At 32.2% G+C, this 17,543-nt stretch overlaps 3 protein-coding genes across 3 annotated transcripts; all 3 read left to right on the top strand.

The window, feature by feature from the left end:
* Nucleotides 1-47: 47 nt before the first annotated feature.
* Nucleotides 48-6,529, top strand: LOC108915623 (zinc finger protein 90-like). The gene is made up of 3 exons (XM_018721692.1): nt 48-175; nt 232-500; nt 5,091-6,529. The coding sequence occupies exons 1-3, from the start codon at nt 98-100 to the stop codon at nt 6,124-6,126; spliced, it is 1,383 nt and encodes a 460-aa protein (XP_018577208.1). The 5' UTR covers nt 48-97; the 3' UTR covers nt 6,127-6,529.
* A 2,939-nt stretch (nt 6,530-9,468) lies between these two features.
* Nucleotides 9,469-15,082, top strand: LOC108915619 (zinc finger protein 415-like). Its single transcript, XM_023456632.1, has 6 exons — nt 9,469-9,496; nt 9,570-9,690; nt 9,813-10,103; nt 10,160-10,428; nt 14,426-14,909; nt 15,017-15,082. The coding sequence occupies exons 2-6, from the start codon at nt 9,574-9,576 to the stop codon at nt 15,080-15,082; spliced, it is 1,227 nt and encodes a 408-aa protein (XP_023312400.1). The 5' UTR covers nt 9,469-9,496; nt 9,570-9,573.
* A 315-nt stretch (nt 15,083-15,397) lies between these two features.
* On the top strand, nt 15,398-16,290 carry LOC108915621 (zinc finger autosomal protein-like). Its single transcript, XM_018721691.2, has one exon. The coding sequence runs from the start codon at nt 15,433-15,435 to the stop codon at nt 15,940-15,942; it is 510 nt and encodes a 169-aa protein (XP_018577207.1). The 5' UTR covers nt 15,398-15,432; the 3' UTR covers nt 15,943-16,290.
* The last annotated feature ends 1,253 nt before the right edge of the window (nt 16,291-17,543 follow it).

Here is a 17,543-nt window from a genome sequence, read left to right on the forward strand (position 1 = left end):
GGATAGCGGAAAAATGTTACAGCTCGACTTTAGAGAAGTGTACATGCAGGAAAAGAAAAAAGAATTAGTTTGCAGTCAGAAAATATGTCGATTGTGTATGCAGCCAGTAGAAAGTGAGTTCAGGTGCATACGTGAATTGGAACTTGAAGCTATTGAGAAATTGGCTCCTGAAATGGTATAAACCATATTAAATAATTGTATATTTTACAGTTTACCACAAATGCTTTGTAGAATATGAATATCATCAAAGATCCCGTTGTTTGTAAGCCATGCTTGGATTCTCTGTGTACTCACAACAGTTTCCTAAAAGATTGCTTAGACGTAGAGGAAAAAGTTGAAAATACTTTTGATTCTTCAGCCACAGAAAGTCAAATAGATACGTCTCCACTTGATTTATTCGTTAAGACTGAAAACTTGGACAAGGAATTCAATATTAACGAGATGGAAATGCCCATCAAAGTTGAAAGTATCAACATAAAATCGGAAGATGAGGAAATGAGGTAAGAGGAGACTATTTTAACATTAATTTAAACAATCATCAAGAGTTAGGTTAAGAAATTATTAGGAAAAAATGTAAGAACATTATCATAGAACAATCAGTATGGCTTTAAATCAGATATGGATACAAATATACCATAGCCGTTGGATCTCTACGTTCTCGTCATCAAGCGTAATGGTATGAACTAAGATTTCAAACGAGTTCAAATCAGTGGTGGTGTTCATGAATTTACTGTTCATTTAAGAAATAGTGAGGATTCACATTTGTACAATGAAAACCTGTTTTGTGATTTTTTGCATCATAACAGCAGTTTAAAATTCACCAAAACCATACAAATTTAAGCTGGATTTACTGAGATAATCACAGAACTCAGCAAACTCAGTAGAGGTTTTGTTTGTGACGAAAATATTAGTAGCAAACAGACTGTGCCATCATATAAAAGACAGTCTGTAGATATATGCTTATATGTTTCCTCCTCCAATTTACCATTAATTAATTTTTTATAAATATTTTTATACAAAAAACGAATTTTTTTTCAGTTTTTTGGTTATAAAACCTAAACTAATGAAGCAATTCTGAATGCTACAAAGAGGCAATTTGTAGGGAATCGAAATACGAATGAAATGAGAGGTTGATTGACCCAACCAGATAATTAAGAAAACCTAGAAAATTAGGAAAATTTAGCATTTTTTTTTTGTTGAATTCGTTACTCTGCCATTTTTTAAGTTGTAGAGCTGACCCTGTGCACAAAAGTAGTGAATTATATGTACCTTAAAATTTTAAGTGTGCACAAAGCCAGCGCTGTCGGATCATTAGTTTTGGCACAATTGCAATTTGAATTTTTTGGTGCACTGTTTTGCAAAATTTCTGGAGGAGTTGGAGATAATCCAATTTTAATTTTTCAGCCGGATATTAAATGTAGAAGTATAATACAACAAAACGTATACTTTAATTTTACGATAAAATGATGCGAAATTGGTGAAAAATTCCTCCAAACATGCCCAAAAGCGGCCGAGAGCGCGTACGCGGTCGAGCAATGGGGGAAGATCAGAAGATGAGGGGCAGTGGAAAATTAGAATATATATTTTGTAGTATTATACTTTTTTCAGCTGGATTTTAAAATCCGGCTGAAAAATTAAAATCAGACCACCTCCTGCACATGCAGAAATCTTGCAAAATAGTGCACCAAAAAATTCAAATTGCAACTGTGCCAAAACTGATGCTTTGACAGCGCATGGTTTATGCACACTTAAAATACATATAATTCACTACTTTTGTGCACAGGGTCAGCTTTACAACTTAAAAAATGGCGAAGTAATGAAGTTAAAAAGAAAAACTCAATTTTCCAATTTTTTCCGGGTTTTCTCTGTTTCTAATAATCTTCTCGTTTCATTCATATTTTCATTCTTTACAAACTGTCTCCTTTTAGCATTCATAATTGCTTTGTTGGATTAGGTTTTAAAATCAAAAAACTAAAAAAATGCGTTTTTTGCATAAAAATGTTCATACAAAATTAATTAATGATAAGTTGGAGTAGGAAAATCTAGGCATATATCTACTGACTGTCTTTTATATGATGGCACAGTCCGTTTGCTACTAGTATTTTTGTCACAAAATCACTGATTAAATGCTCTATTGATTGACCTAAATCCATCTGAGACAACAAAGAATGTAGAAAATGATGCTAGTGACATATATATCTAAAATTTACGCTCATAACAAACAACTATATGTCGGTCTCTTTGTCATTCATCAGGTACAGTTAATAACGTCTGTCAGAACTAGTGTCGGTCGTACAATACATGAAGACGACAGCTTGTCTTTTTCTACCAGTTAATTCAAGTTGATCAATAATTGAACATTTTTTGTCTTTTATATTGATGTATGTGGATGACATAAACATAAAGCTCCAATGGCTCAGCTGTAGTAATAAATAGTTATCCAAGAAAAACTAGAAATGATATATCTAAAAATACTTAATATGAAAACATGCCAGATACATTGAAGTTATTAAATAATCATTCACAGAAGTTTTTGTATAGTTTCTTTTATCCCTTTTGACAAAGACGAACATTAAAAAAACAGCTACTACGAAGAGATCTTTTATTGCCACATTTTACTTCATTTGATAAGTTGTCTTGTTATTGGAATTTGTAGAGCACACCGTAGGCAGCTTGTAGTGAACGCACCCACTGCAACTTTCTGCCTAATAATCGTGTTTCAGGTACTTTATATAGAATTAAAATTATGTTATAACTACTCGCACTTTCGTTGATTCAACTGTTGTTAACTTTGCGAAAAGAAACAGGATAATTGTTAGTTTTTAGTATTTGCTTAAATTAACTAGTATTCTTGTTCTGGTATTACTGAATATTTGAATTTTGTTGTTTGTGATTTTCATAATTTCTACCTTCTGTCGTAAGGGCTGAGGGGAATGACATTTCAAACGATTACTACGAGTAGAACTAATAGGTTTAAAGTACGATGGTTTTTCCGGTTGTTATGCCGTGCCAAATGTACCTGATTGCTGTCAGTTACAGATTCACATTTAATGGAGTCGAGATAGATTTTGACTTCGCGAAAATTACTGGAAGAGAGAATTTTTCATTTTTCGCTTTGTAAAGTTGTCAGAAACAACATATAAAAAGTTACCAAGCGTAGAGTGTACGCTAAATTATTTATTTAACAAATTAGTTGCAAAATTACAGTTTCTGCAAAATATATAAAAAATATAATTTTTTAAAAACAATTAACTGCGCCATTCGAAAAAACGGGAAATTTTACATAAAAAATGTTAATAAAGTTTTTTTCTAAAATGCGAATTTAAGGCTGTAGAATTTTTTTTCTAACGTACGAAAAATTAGACGGACAGCCCTCAAGTATAACTCTCGAAGAGCGCGCGGTCCCGAGCGCGCTACACTAAATTAAAAATATAGTACGTATACAAAGTTACGTCATTCTATAATTTTGTACAATATTAATAAAATAGCTGTCATTATTTTAATTTTTAAAATAAATATCTGTAACTTTCACAGATTACTCTTCAAATGACGATTGAAACAGTGAGCGATATGGAAAAAATCTTAAAAATTTAATTTGAAAAATATTGAGCCCAACATATTCAATAATTTTAAAAAATCACAAATTTGACTTTTTAGGCCATACTTTATAGATCAAAAACTATAGTTGTAAATGTGATATTGAAACTTTATGAGAGCACTTTTTAAAGCTTAAAATCTCTACTTTAAGATGGTGCATTTTATTTTTCTTAAAAAATTGAAATAATAGTTGAAAAAACAAAAAATAACAAAAAATAAAAATATTTCATGAAAAATCCGTGAAATTTATTGTTAAATAAAGTTTAATAATGTACAAAAAAAATTTTTTTTTTGTTTAATAAACCATCAAAGAATTAAGTTAAGACCTTAAAAAAAGTAAATCCAGCGAAAAATAATTTTTTTATTTATAGTAATAAGTGGAAAATTGTTATAACAGCAAAAAAATAACGTTTTTTGATGAATTGATTTAATATTCATTTTTAAAACGTATATTCTGTATCTGAAATTGTGAATATAAGTTCTCTTATTGATGTAGACACAGATATGAGTCTAATATATACAGGGTGTTCAAAAAATTTGGAACCCCCCTCTATCTCAGAAAATACTGCTCAAACAAAAAAATGATTAGGACAAAAGTTGCATTTAAGAAAAGCAGGGTTATTTTTGAAGAAGAGTAAGAACTCGAGATTTAAAAATTAATTATTTTGTAATAAATTTGTTTTTTAAAAAATAAAACATGTTTTCAATAAAACCTCTTTAGCCATTTATAATTTTCATTTTTCGAACCTCTCTATTACAAATATGAGCGAGTTTGAGTTAAAATCGATAATTGTTAAATAAATTGTTTAAAATAGTCGGCCATATTGGATCAGCCATTTTGAATTTTCATTTTCCGACTTCATATTCTTGTTCAGCGACATTGAAAACCCCTAAAGTTGTCAATTTGAAAGAATTCGATTTAAAATTCATTGAATTATTTTAAATGTTCTTAAAAAAACTATTTATTATTGTTTAAACAATTAAAAAACAATTAGCGTACAAAAATAAATCTATAACTTTTTTCTAATACTTATCTCCAAGTAATTTCAAAAGGTTTTAGGAAAATCCATGCTTCCCATAATTATTTCGAAATCATGCGTAATTTTAAGCTATCTTGACTCCACTAATTGCCAAAATATCACAACTGTTTGATCTGAATTTCTTCATAAAATGTCCAAATGTCCAATAAAAACGAAATACAGCCATACTGAGTTCATAAACATGTAATTGAATGTTTTAATAACACATAATTAAATCAAGTATGAGAGTGACAACCATAAAGATCACAGCAAGCACCGAGTTGTTTCGGTACGATGGTACAATTGTATAAATAATAATCACATTTCATTAACTTCAAATATAAATATGCCCGTTTATTAGACTCATTTTTTGTGAAACTCAATATTTCGGCATGTGTCACCTATCCCTGTGTGTCACCCCTTAAAATTAAAACTTGATTTTTAAAAATAGGCTATATATGAAATTTTTTTTAGCGACATGCGACTGCAGAGCTCCGATATCATAGCGTTCGAGGAGTGTGTCTGTAAAGCTGAAGAAGAGGATGTATGTAAACATGAAAATGGATCAGAAGTCAAAACGCACCGCAAAGTATCGTACAAATGTGATAAATGTATTTACGAAACTGGAAGTGAGGTCCGTTTTACGGCACACTGTGCGAGACACGAGAACGATTCGGAATTGTATAAATGTGAATCGTGTGAGTATAAAACCGAAAATGAGAAATTACTTCAGAGGCACCTGTTGGGGCATAAAGATCCTTTGCAGATTCAAATGTACAGATGTAACGATTGCGATTATGAAGCAAGGTACAACAGTCATTTCAAACAGCACCAACTGAAACATAAAGATCCTTCACAGGTTCAAACATACAGGTGTACTTATTGCGATTACGAATCTAAATACAAGTGTGCTGTCACAGGTCACGAACTGAAACATAAAGATCCTTCACAGGTCCAAACATACAGGTGTAATGATTGCGATTACGAATCTAAATACAAATGTGCTGTCAAAAGTCACCAACTGAAACATAAAGATCCTTCACAGGTTCAAACATACAGGTGTAATGATTGCGATTATGAAACTAAATTCAAGAATGCTGTCAAAAAGCACAAATTGAAACATAAACATCCTTCACAGGTTCAAATGTACGAGTGTGACAGCTGCACATATGAAACTAAATACAAGAGAAATATCAAACTGCACCAACTGAAGCATAAAGATCCTTCGCAGGTTCAAATGTACAGGTGTAAAGACTGCGATTATGAAACTAAATACAAGAGATGTATCAAAAAGCATCAATTGATACATAAAGATCCTTCACAGGTGAAAATGTATAGTTGCAATGACTGCGATTACAAAACTAAGTACAAGGGCGATATGAAACCGCATCAGCTGAAGCATAAAGATCCTTCGCAGGTTCAAATGTACAGGTGTAACGACTGCGATTTTGAAACAAAATACAGGAGGACTATCGGACGTCACATGTTGAAACATAAAAAGTCTTCATGAATGCAAGTGTACGGGTGTACTTTGCTAACAATCCAGCAAAAGAAGTGTTTGAGGAGACCTGAATTGATTCACAAAAAAAGGTATGCACATGTGAATTATTACCTTTCGTTGGTTGTGTAAAGAGCTACAAGAGTGAATATGACACCAATTATAAATATGTGGATACGAAGGAAAATGTAACCTTTGTCTTGAAATACATCGGTTGAAACACGAAAACCTGACCAAAACGGAGGGCGACAAGTGATTTTGGACTAGCACCTGTAGAATTCGCTAATACCTGGTTATGTCCACACTGTCCGTTTCTCGCAATGTGATAGTCTGCTAAGCGTGTCCATTAATTTTAAACAGTGTTATTGTCAACTGTGTAGAACATGTAATTAATTAATTGAAGGGTTTAATAAAATAAAAATGCATGATTGTTTATAACAAAAAGCTGTTGAACTCATTTTCACATTTGTGGGTTTGGGAGATCAACTAGATATGGCATCCCAATTTCAATTTTTGAAACTTTAAGAGAGATATTTTTTATTTATTTTTATTTTTTACTATTTTGCGTACATGTATATATATATATATATATATATATACAGGGTGTCCCGAAATTCATACATGAATTTGGTCATAGATTCTTAAGACAAATTTAGGGGACCCGTATTTTTTCTTTTTGCCAACTGGCCCCTTTCGGAGTTACAGCCCCCTGAAATTTGCCTCTAAGAAGTCGTTTATTATATCTCAAAACCATGTTGTACGAGAATCACTAAATTTGGTATACAGGGGTTTAATGACATGTGGAATCTCACAGTGCTACGATTTTTAGAGAGAAACCCCCTTAAGACACTTTTTCGTGGGCCCCTTTGTCTTTGGAACCAGAAAAATTTCGTCGCAAATTTGATTTTTTTTAAATTATTAGTTAGCTAGAAAGTCATTGAATTTAGAAACTTTTTTGTCTCGATATTTGTTTCGTAAAACGCAATGTTTTTGAGCAAAATGTCGAATCGCGATATGCATTCGATCACATTTTGATATTTTTCTCGAAAACATTGCGTTTTACGAAAAAAGTATAGAGACAAAAATTTCTAAATTTAATGGCGTTTTAGTGGACTGATAATTTTTAAGAAATTTAAATATGCGACCAAATTTTTTTGGCTCCAAAGACAAGGTGGCTCACGAAAAATTGTCTCAAGGGGGTTCCCCGCCAAAAAACGTAGCACCATCAGATTCCACATATCATAAAACCCCCGTGTACCAAATTTAGTAAATCTCGTACAACAGGGTTCTGAGATATAAAAAAAAGATTATTCTTAGGGGGCGGACTTCAGGCGGTTGTAACTCCGAAAGAGGGGGCCAGTTGGCAAAAATAAAAAATACGTATCCCCTAAATTTGTCTTAAGAATCTGTGACCAAATTTTATTGCATGAATTTCGGGACACCCTATATAATACAATCAATATGTAGAAGAATTTACAAAAAATACCACCTAGAAACAAAAGATATTGTGATATAGGAAAAAAATCTAGGAAAGACAGTGTTTTTTTCATGTGGTGCATAAACGGCGAAGTTTGCCTAAAAAATTCATAAACGAAAAAAAAATATGTTTATAAACAAATAGTAACTAATAAATAATTCACAAAACATTACTCATCAATAAACAAAATTGATGTTCAAAATGACGGCATTGGTAGTGTCCCTCAAAAATAGGTTGCGCAGATTGCAGACCATATACAAATACATACTTCCTTGGAACTTGAGCCAAGTCGATCATGCACGTAGTCAAGCGGTGACGATTTGTCTTAAGTATCTGCAATATTTTCTTTTCGGGGGCAGGTACATAATTCAGAGATATTTAAATTCCAAAAAAGTAAAAACTGAATTGTCTTTAATATACCATTTTATATTTAAAAGTAAATTGTAAAAATATTGTTGGATCGTGATATTGAATTTAATTTCTTTGCAAAAGGATCTTTTCAAAGACGGGACAAATTCTGTGCAATAAAAGTCGATTAAGTTCTACTAAAACTAGTCGGATAATATTTCTACATGAAAATTAACTTGAAATTCCGTACAGAACTAAAATTTATTTAGCGAATGCCTAAAGCAGGTTTTTTAATATTATGTTTTATTTTGATGCATTTATAGAATTTATATTTTTGTTGATTATTATTTATTAGCGATTTAAAGAGCATATAAAAAATAATTTTTATTTAAAGATATAAAAGTGTCAAATGATACAACTACATCTAATACCTGCACTATGTGAATCCGAATTGTGGGGGTGCGGATGCACTGCTCTAGTGTAACGGTCCCAATTTGAGATTATAGGTCTGTTCCAACAAGAGTCAGGGATTGGTTCCGAACCGTTCGAAATGTTTGGCCAGCCAAGTTCTAAATGTGTCTTCAGTGAATATATCACAAGAATTAGTTGGATGCACATTTCTGACGGTTCGGAACCAATCCCTGACTCTTGTTGGAACAGACCTTATGTAGCCGGAAGAAAAACATTCGGTAATAATTCATTATACTCGTTAATAATCATAAGAGATTAGTGGCGCCATCTTCTGACCGGAGTAGTGCGCGAATTCTACTTCAGCTGACAGAGGTTGCGCGAAGGGCCGATAGGAGTGCGACTGCGAAAGAAGATGGCCACCGATGAAAAGATCTGTTTCTAGATCTGATCCAGTTTGTCTGAGCCAACTCACCCAGGGTTAGTTTCACAAATTACTGAATTATTTGTCAGTTTGTTTTTGTTAGACTTGTAAGGTAGATAGATAACAATTTAGCATACTTAAATTTACTGGAATATATTTTTTTCAATGGAAATAAAGGCATTTTTTTCTCAGGATTACAAAAATGAATTTTATGTTTTTAAGGAAAATATTAGGAAGATTAAATAAAACCCACAAAATATTCAAATGACAAGTTTTGGTCTTCGTAAACAATACAAAACAACAACACAACCATAAAGTGAGGTTACAGTAAACATTCGTATAGTTTTTTGCTTTTTCGATCGATAAATACCAATCGATGTATATTATTCGAATTTATTCGCATGCGAATACAACATATTCGATTCAAAGGGAGTCAAGAATACGGATTTGGAAGATTTCGTTCGACTGACCTTCACCATGCGAGGGCTCAAGAATCGAGACTGTATGAATTGAGCGAATACGGGAGCACTGTTCACGATTCTGTCTTTGAGACGGGACCGGTTCACCCGAATCGGTACGAATAGCCAGCTCAGTGTTGTTTCGCCCATCACTATTCCTAACAAACCACAACTGTGAACTATGCCACATGCCACAGAATTAGATAAATAATAAATATTCTGTTCTATGACAATGCTGCTATGGCTGCCGTGTAAGAAGCCAAGAAGGTTAGAAGTGAAAGCTTTATATTTTTGTTATTTGTATCTGCGTTCTATTTTACGTAAAAAAAGATTGTTGCAGAGCAATGGCTGACGTTAAGGAAACTTCGTGTAGCCTTTGCCTTAAAAATATAACCGATGAAAGCTTTGAAGTGGTAGACAACATTATCAGAGATAATCTAGATGTTCTTTTGCTGAAATTGGTAAGTCGGTGAAATATAATTACATTACCTCTTAACAGTCTCAAGTGTAAAGCAACTTTTAGTATTTAACTTATTTTCCGCTACACGTATTTTCTTTCTGTTTAAAGTTGCATATTTTTCAGAAATTTGATAGCGAGAGCAAACAGGTTATATGTAACGTCTGCAGAAGAAAGTTAAGTAAGGCGTCAGAATTCAAGACAACGTGTCTGAATACCGATAATACAATTATGCTTTATGTGGATAACGAAAAAATGTTACAGCTCGACCTCAGAGAAGTGTACATGCAGGAAAAGAAAAGTGAATTAGTTTACAGTCAGAAAATATGCCGATTGTGTATGCACCCAGTAGAAAGTGGGTTTAGGTGCATACGTGAATTGGAACTTGAAGCTATTGAGAAATTAGTTCCTGAAATGGTATGAACAATATTAAGTACTCTCATATTTTGTAATTTAACGAAACTGCTTTGTAGAATATAAATATCGTCAAAGATCCCGTTGTTTGTAAGCCCTGCTTCGATTCTCTGTGTACTCACAACAGCTTCCTAAAAGATTGCTCAGAGGTAGAAGAAAAAATTATAAGTATTTTTGGTAGTTCAGCCACAGGAAATCAAATAGATACGTCCCCACTTGATTTATTCGTTAAAACTGAAAACCTGGACAAGGAATTCGATATTAATGAGATGGAAATGTCGATTAAAGCTGAATATGTGGACATAAAATCAGAAGATGAGGAAAGGAGGTAAGAGAAGACTATTTTAATATTAATTTATAATATAGCAGCCCGTGGCTCTAATACATCGTGACTTATATGATTATGTCAGTTTTAAACAGTATCGTACAAATTTTGAGACAATCGTCAAGAGTTAGGTTTAACAAATTATTGGAAAAAAATTTAAGATCATTATAAAACAATCAGTATGGCTTTAAATCGGATATTGCTGCAACGAACGCTATACTGGATTTCATAATTCATTAAATTTTTTTAACTTCGGACAGAAATCGCAATTTTCTTGGAACAAAAAGGATAGATCTCACCGAGTTACAAAATAATTAGTGCTTAGGTAAGCAATTGCAAGAAGAATGCCAGGTTGGCATGGGTTGTTAATTTTTACACTATTTTAAGGGTATTGTTTAAAATCTTCAACAGGACTGTAAATAATAACGAGGAGATAAAAATATTGAGGAACATAATTTTAAAACAAAAAAATTGTTAAAAATGTTCTGATATTTCAAGAAACAGACGCTTATTATGTTAATTGAATTACGTAAACATGAATGAACATTCAAGGTACAAAGGAAAAGTAATGACTGAAAAGTAATATAAAATGCGTATGAAACAGAATGTGGATTGATGAGAAAAAAGTAAAATGTGCAAACCGAGAATCCATATCATAACTATCAAGAAGTTCAGTGTATGATAGTGAGACGTCGCCTTGTCAAATTGAAGAATATGACAGAACATCTATACTGTTCGTTTTGCAGAGATCTTTTCAATTTTTGTTTCAAATTGCTATTATATTGCATTAGATCACGAAAAATGTATTTAATATTAATTATTACAACATATGTTTTCGACTGGAATAATTTTATAGTCTATAATCGAGCTATTCAAATATAGCGCATCAGTCGAAGTGTTAACTACAGCGTACAGTGTTGCCATATTTCCTTTCATTGGATCAGATGTTCAAATTTGTCAAAACGTTATATATTCATTCCATTATCTCAATAATTACATTGTAAGTGCATATTTTTATTGTTTTAAAATGTTTAGTAATATTTAATTCTTTAATTAGAATTTTATTTTCCCCATCCTAACCATTTTTAAGAGCAATATTCACGTTTGATTAAAGTTTTTGCCCCAACTCCCATAAGAGCCTGTGTATAAGAGCATAATTAAAAAAAAAACTACATTGGCAATCGATCTGATAATATTTACACGAGACAGTTTGCATATTTATTAACAGATTTCAATTGCTTTGAAAACTTTACCATTTTTTTTCGGTATCGAACCTCCTTAAATAACAATATCCGGTGATCAGTTTGCCTACTTAATGAATTGCACTGTAAAATACTAGTCCGAGCATGGAGAGACTAATATTCATTGGCATTCATCAGTACAAAGTATTTCCTTTCCCCCTTCGTATCGGCCTTTTCTTTTGAATACTCTGCTTAGATTTTCTGTACGATCATTAGTTCCCAAGCGATTAATTATTAAAGCCAAAGAAATAATTTTCAACGACGATAACTCAGCGACAAATCATATGAACCTCTTAAATAGCACCAATCAAAGAAAATGGTCAACAATAAAAATTTTCGATTTCCAGATCCTGAAACTAGAAATTTCAAGCTTGAATTTGTTATGTTTTTATAGCTTTATAACCATTTTTCGCCATGTTACAGCCTTTTGAAATACACCCGAAAATTTAAGATTTTCTTTTTATCCTTTCATTTTTGTGGCTAGTTTATTAAAATTTGTGATTAGGTAAAAAACAAAAACTGAACAATTACAAAATAAAAAAAGGTGATATACTGAGTGTTATTATTTGATTAAAATTTAATAAATCTATTTATCCACAATCACTTTATAATCGGACTTCTACTATCACGCTTTAAATATCTAAAAGACTATCTAGATGTTAAACAGTATATTATTCTTTAGTCCAGTCTCAATAAGCGTATGGTATTATAGGATGGGGAGGTGGTATTGACGTTCATTTAAACAATTTACATATCTACACATAAATGGATAATTAGAATAATTTATAACAAAAAAATAACATGTTCAAGTGATCAATTATTTTAAGGAAAGTAAGCTTTTTGATATTAGACAATTATTTTGTTTATCCGTTCTTGTTAATGTAAAAAAAGATAAAATAAAGCTAAACTCTATCGAGCATAAATATGAAACTAAAAGTAGAGAATATAATGTAAGAATACCAAAGTGCGAAAAATCAGTTGGGCAACGAAATTGTGATTACATAGCAGCAAAACTTTTTAACATATTACCTGAAGATATGGAAATTGAAAAAAATATTAATAAATATAAATTTAAAATAAAATCGTGGATTAAACAATGGTCGGAAAATGTTTTATGACTTATTATATTCGTATTAGGAGGTCTGTTGGTGGTTGTGTGGTTATTCGTGTGAATTACACTGGATAGTATTTTTAATGAGGAATGTTATGTGTATATGCGTTTTATTGTCTATGCTTGCCAAAATAATAACAATAAAAAAAAATTACTACATTTCCAATAGGTACTACTTACTATACACTGTGTTCACCTAGTGCGCGTAAGTCCAATATCCAAGTTAATAAAAGATATAACTTAATTTTTTTTTCTACAGAGTTGCCTACTTTCCCGAGCTGCACAAAATGAAAATATATTTGCATATACAAGGTGTTCAGTTTTTCCTGGGTAGGTAGCAACTTAATTTTTTTAAATGGAAACCTAATTTTTTATGGCAATATCGAATTCTACGTGAAAAATTAACGGGACTTTGTGTTATGATCCCTATTAAAAATTGATAGTTTTCGAGATTCTTATGTTTCGTCACTTCTAGTAGTTGACATAATTATGACTGNTGGATTAAACAATGGTCGGAAAATGTTTTATGACTTATTATATTCGTATTAGGAGGTCTGTTGGTGGTTGTGTGGTTATTCGTGTGAATTACACTGGATAGTATTTTTAATGAGGAATGTTATGTGTATATGCGTTTTATTGTCTATGCTTGCCAAAATAATAACAATAAAAAAAAATTACTACATTTCCAATAGGTACTACTTACTATACACTGTGTTCACCTAGTGCGCGTAAGTCCAATATCCAAGTTAATAAAAGATATAACTTAATTTTTTTTTCTACAGAGTTGCCTACTTTCCCGAGCTGCACAAAATGAAAATATATTTGCATATACAAGGTGTTCAGTTTTTCCTGGGTAGGTAGCAACTTAATTTTTTTAAATGGAAACCTAATTTTTTATGGCAATATCGAATTCTACGTGAAAAATTAACGGGACTTTGTGTTATGATCCCTATTAAAAATTGATAGTTTTCGAGATTCTTATGTTTCGTCACTTCTAGTAGTTGACATAATTATGACTGTATGGCAGCTAGAAATTATTTGTTTTTAGGAACTGTAGAGTGAAGATGGTTCTTTCAAAAAGGTATCAAAAGTTGATCTGCGATATACAGGGGGCAAAAAAAATCGTGCCAAACCTGATAATTTAAAATTTGAAAAATCTCGACTTTTTCAAATAGAACACCCTATGTTTTATGATTTCATTAGATGCCTTTCTGTAGATCCTACAATTTTTTAATAGCTTTCTCTATACCTAAGTTGCGTAGTTTTTGTAAAAAAAAACATTTTTATGTAAAATACCGGATTTGCGCCCGTTCCTTTTTCGGGAAATATATTGTAAGGTTATTTATTTTTAAACTGTAGAAAAAAAAATTAATTTATATCTTTTATTAACCTAAATATTGGACTTACGCGCACTAGGTGGACACGGTGTATACCAGATAATGTCTCCCAAATTTGACAAAGCTACCTAAAAATGACATAATATTACTCGATTTTGGCCTGTATCACAAGCAGCAATGTTCACTGCTGCTTCTGCGAATTTCTGTTTATTTTCAATGTAATGCTGTTATTATTGTTATAATATTGTTTACTGTATAATCTGTAAATAAACATTAATTATTATTATTATTATTATTTGCAATTTTTTCAGCGACATGCCACTTGAGAGCTCCAATGTTGTACCATTCGAGGAGAGTGACTGTAAATATGAAGAAGAGGACGGATGTAAACATGAGAATGCATCAGAAGTGAAAACAAAGCAGGAGGGCAAAGTATCGTACAAATGTAATAAATGTATTTACAAAACTGAAAGTGGGATCTGTTTTACTGCACACTGTGCGAGACACGATAACGACTTGGAAGCGTATAAATGTGAGTCCTGTGATTACAAGACTGAAAATGAGAAATTACTTCAGAGTCACCTGATGAAACATAAAGATCCTTTGCAGATTCCAATATACAAGTGTACAGACTGCGATTACGAATCTAAATACAAGAGTCACATCAAACAGCACCAACTGAAGCATAAAGATCCTTCACAGGTTCAAATGTACAAGTGTAACGACTGCGATTTCGAAACTAAATACAAGTTGAATATGAAAACACACCAGGTGAAGCATAAAGATCCTTCACAGGTTCAGATGTACAAGTGTAACGACTGCGATTTCGAAACTAAATACAAGTTGAATATGAAAACACACCAGGTGAAGCATAAAGATCCTTCACAGGTTCAAATATACAGGTGTACAGACTGCGATTTCAAAACTGCATGCAAGAGGTATATCAAACATCACCAACTGAAACATAAAGATCCTTCGCAAGTTCAAATGTACAGGTGTAACGACTGCGATTTCGAAACTAAATTAAGGGGCAGTATCAAAAGGCACCAACTGAAACATAAACATCCTTCACTGCTTCAAATGTACAGGTGTAACGACTGTCGTTACGAAACTAAAGACAAGAATACTATGAAAAGGCACGAACTGATACATAAAGATCCTTCACAGGTTCAAATGTACAAGTGTGACGACTGCAATTACGAAACTAAATACAAGTGTTCGGTGTGTCCAAAATCACCAACTGAAGCATAAAGATCCTTCGCAGGTTTGAATGTACAAGTGTAACGACTGCGATTTCGAAACTAAATACAAGTTGAATATGAAAACACACCAGGTGAAGCATAAAGATCCTTCACAGGTTCAAATATACAGGTGTACAGACTGCGATTTCAAAACTGCATGCAAGAGGTATATCAAACATCACCAACTGAAACATAAAGATCCTTCGCAAGTTCAAATGTACAGGTGTAACGACTGCGATTTCGAAACTAAATTAAGGGGCAGTATCAAAAGGCACCAACTGAAACATAAACATCCTTCACTGCTTCAAATGTACAGGTGTAACGACTGTCGTTACGAAACTAAAGACAAGAATACTATGAAAAGGCACGAACTGATACATAAAGATCCTTCACAGGTTCAAATGTACAAGTGTGACGACTGCAATTACGAAACTAAATACAAGTGTTCTATCAAAAAGCATCAACTGCAACATAAGGAGCCCTCTCAGGTTCAAATCTACAGGTGTAACAACTGCGATTACGAATCTAAATACAAGCGTTGTGTCCAAAATCACCAACTGAAGCATAAAGATCCTTCGCAGGTTTGAATGTACATGTGTAACAACTGTAATTACGACACTAAATACAAGAGTGCTATCAAACCGCATCAAGTGCAACATAAATGCAAGATTTGTAAAGACTATTAAAAATTTTCTTAGCGACGTTCAAATATGCTATGCTTGTGCTGTACTTTGTAACAAAGTTAAAGTATCGAATCACTGGGACATTTTTAGTTAAATACTGTTGTATTTATCAGTCTATTATAAAGTATTGATATGAAATATTCTAGCATCTTACACACTAATACAGTAAAATTGCATAATTAAAAGGAGTAGAACTTTGTTGCAACTTACTGTAAAATTTCTTATTTAATGGGTAAATTAATTCTAAGAAAAAACGTGACAAAATAATCTTATTTCAATTCATACTTGTTAAATTTGTATAAATAAAAAAGAGTAAACTAATATGAATGATTATTGAGGTTAGAGACTCCTAAATCCATACCAAAAAAAAAAAAATAGTGAGTGTCAAGCGGCTAACTCTGATTTTTAACAATAGAAATCGCAAGTTAACCAAGTTAGATGTGGTATGGAAGCAAAAAAAAACCTGAAACTATATGAGAAAAACGAAACTATCTGGATTCTAGCAAAAAATGTGCTGCAGTGTTTTTAGATTTAGCTAAGGCGTTTGACACAGTGCCCCATGATAAGATTCTTAGTGTGTTGCAAAATTATGGAATTAGAGGAATTGTGCTTGAGCATTTTACTAGTTATTGGTCTGGACGAATGCAATTTGTTAAACGAGTAGTCTAGGAGCCAGATAGGGTTCTGTGGCCAATCAGAGTGCCATGGCTGCAAATAACTTATTCCTGAGTATTTTGACCTGAATCTAAAAACCTTGGTTGCAAAGCCTGAAAGTGGTCAGTTTAATTGTTATTAACAGATTAAATGTTTAAATGGCTGTAAAAAGTTTATTTTTATAGCTAGTACAATTTTTTATGCGTTAATAGTTACGTTTTCCCATAACCAACATATATTTTTTTGAAAATTAAAAAAAGATTAACTTTATTTAACTAATATTATTGCAAATTTAGTGCAAATATCTCACATTTTCCGTCTCCGCGTGCACCAATTTTACCATATCTCTGGTTCCATTGGACGGATTGAGACGCACGACATCTCACTTTAAAGCTTGGACTTAATTTTACAAGATAGGTAAGTTTCATTTATGGATTTATTTATTTAACAATTAATGCCAGCTTAGAAAGTTGTGAAATTTCAACAAAAATGCTGGTTTTATTTGTTTATAAGGCTTTTTTTATTATGCATTTTAAGAATATTTTGAAATATACAGGGTGTCCAGGAAAAGCGTACCATATCAAAGTTATGTATTTTTTAATGGAACGCCCTGTATTTCACTGCATTTTTGAAAGCACCTAGGACTTACAGTTTGTGAGGTATTTCAATTTTAGTGAAAATGCAGGCATAGCGTAGAAATTTAATATTAGCAATAAAAAAATGATTTTAAGGAAGCAGCTTTGGAGGGTCTATTTTAGATCCTTGAAGTTATAAATTGTTACATTTTGTGCATGTCAGTGGCCACGCAGGTGTCCAGACCTCACCGTAATGGACTTCTTTGTTGCGAGCTA

The sequence above is a fragment of the Anoplophora glabripennis genome, unplaced genomic scaffold (genome assembly GCF_000390285.2).
Source record: "Anoplophora glabripennis isolate ALB-LARVAE unplaced genomic scaffold, Agla_2.0 scaffold1470, whole genome shotgun sequence".
In the NCBI taxonomy this organism is placed as follows: domain Eukaryota; kingdom Metazoa; phylum Arthropoda; class Insecta; order Coleoptera; family Cerambycidae; genus Anoplophora; species Anoplophora glabripennis.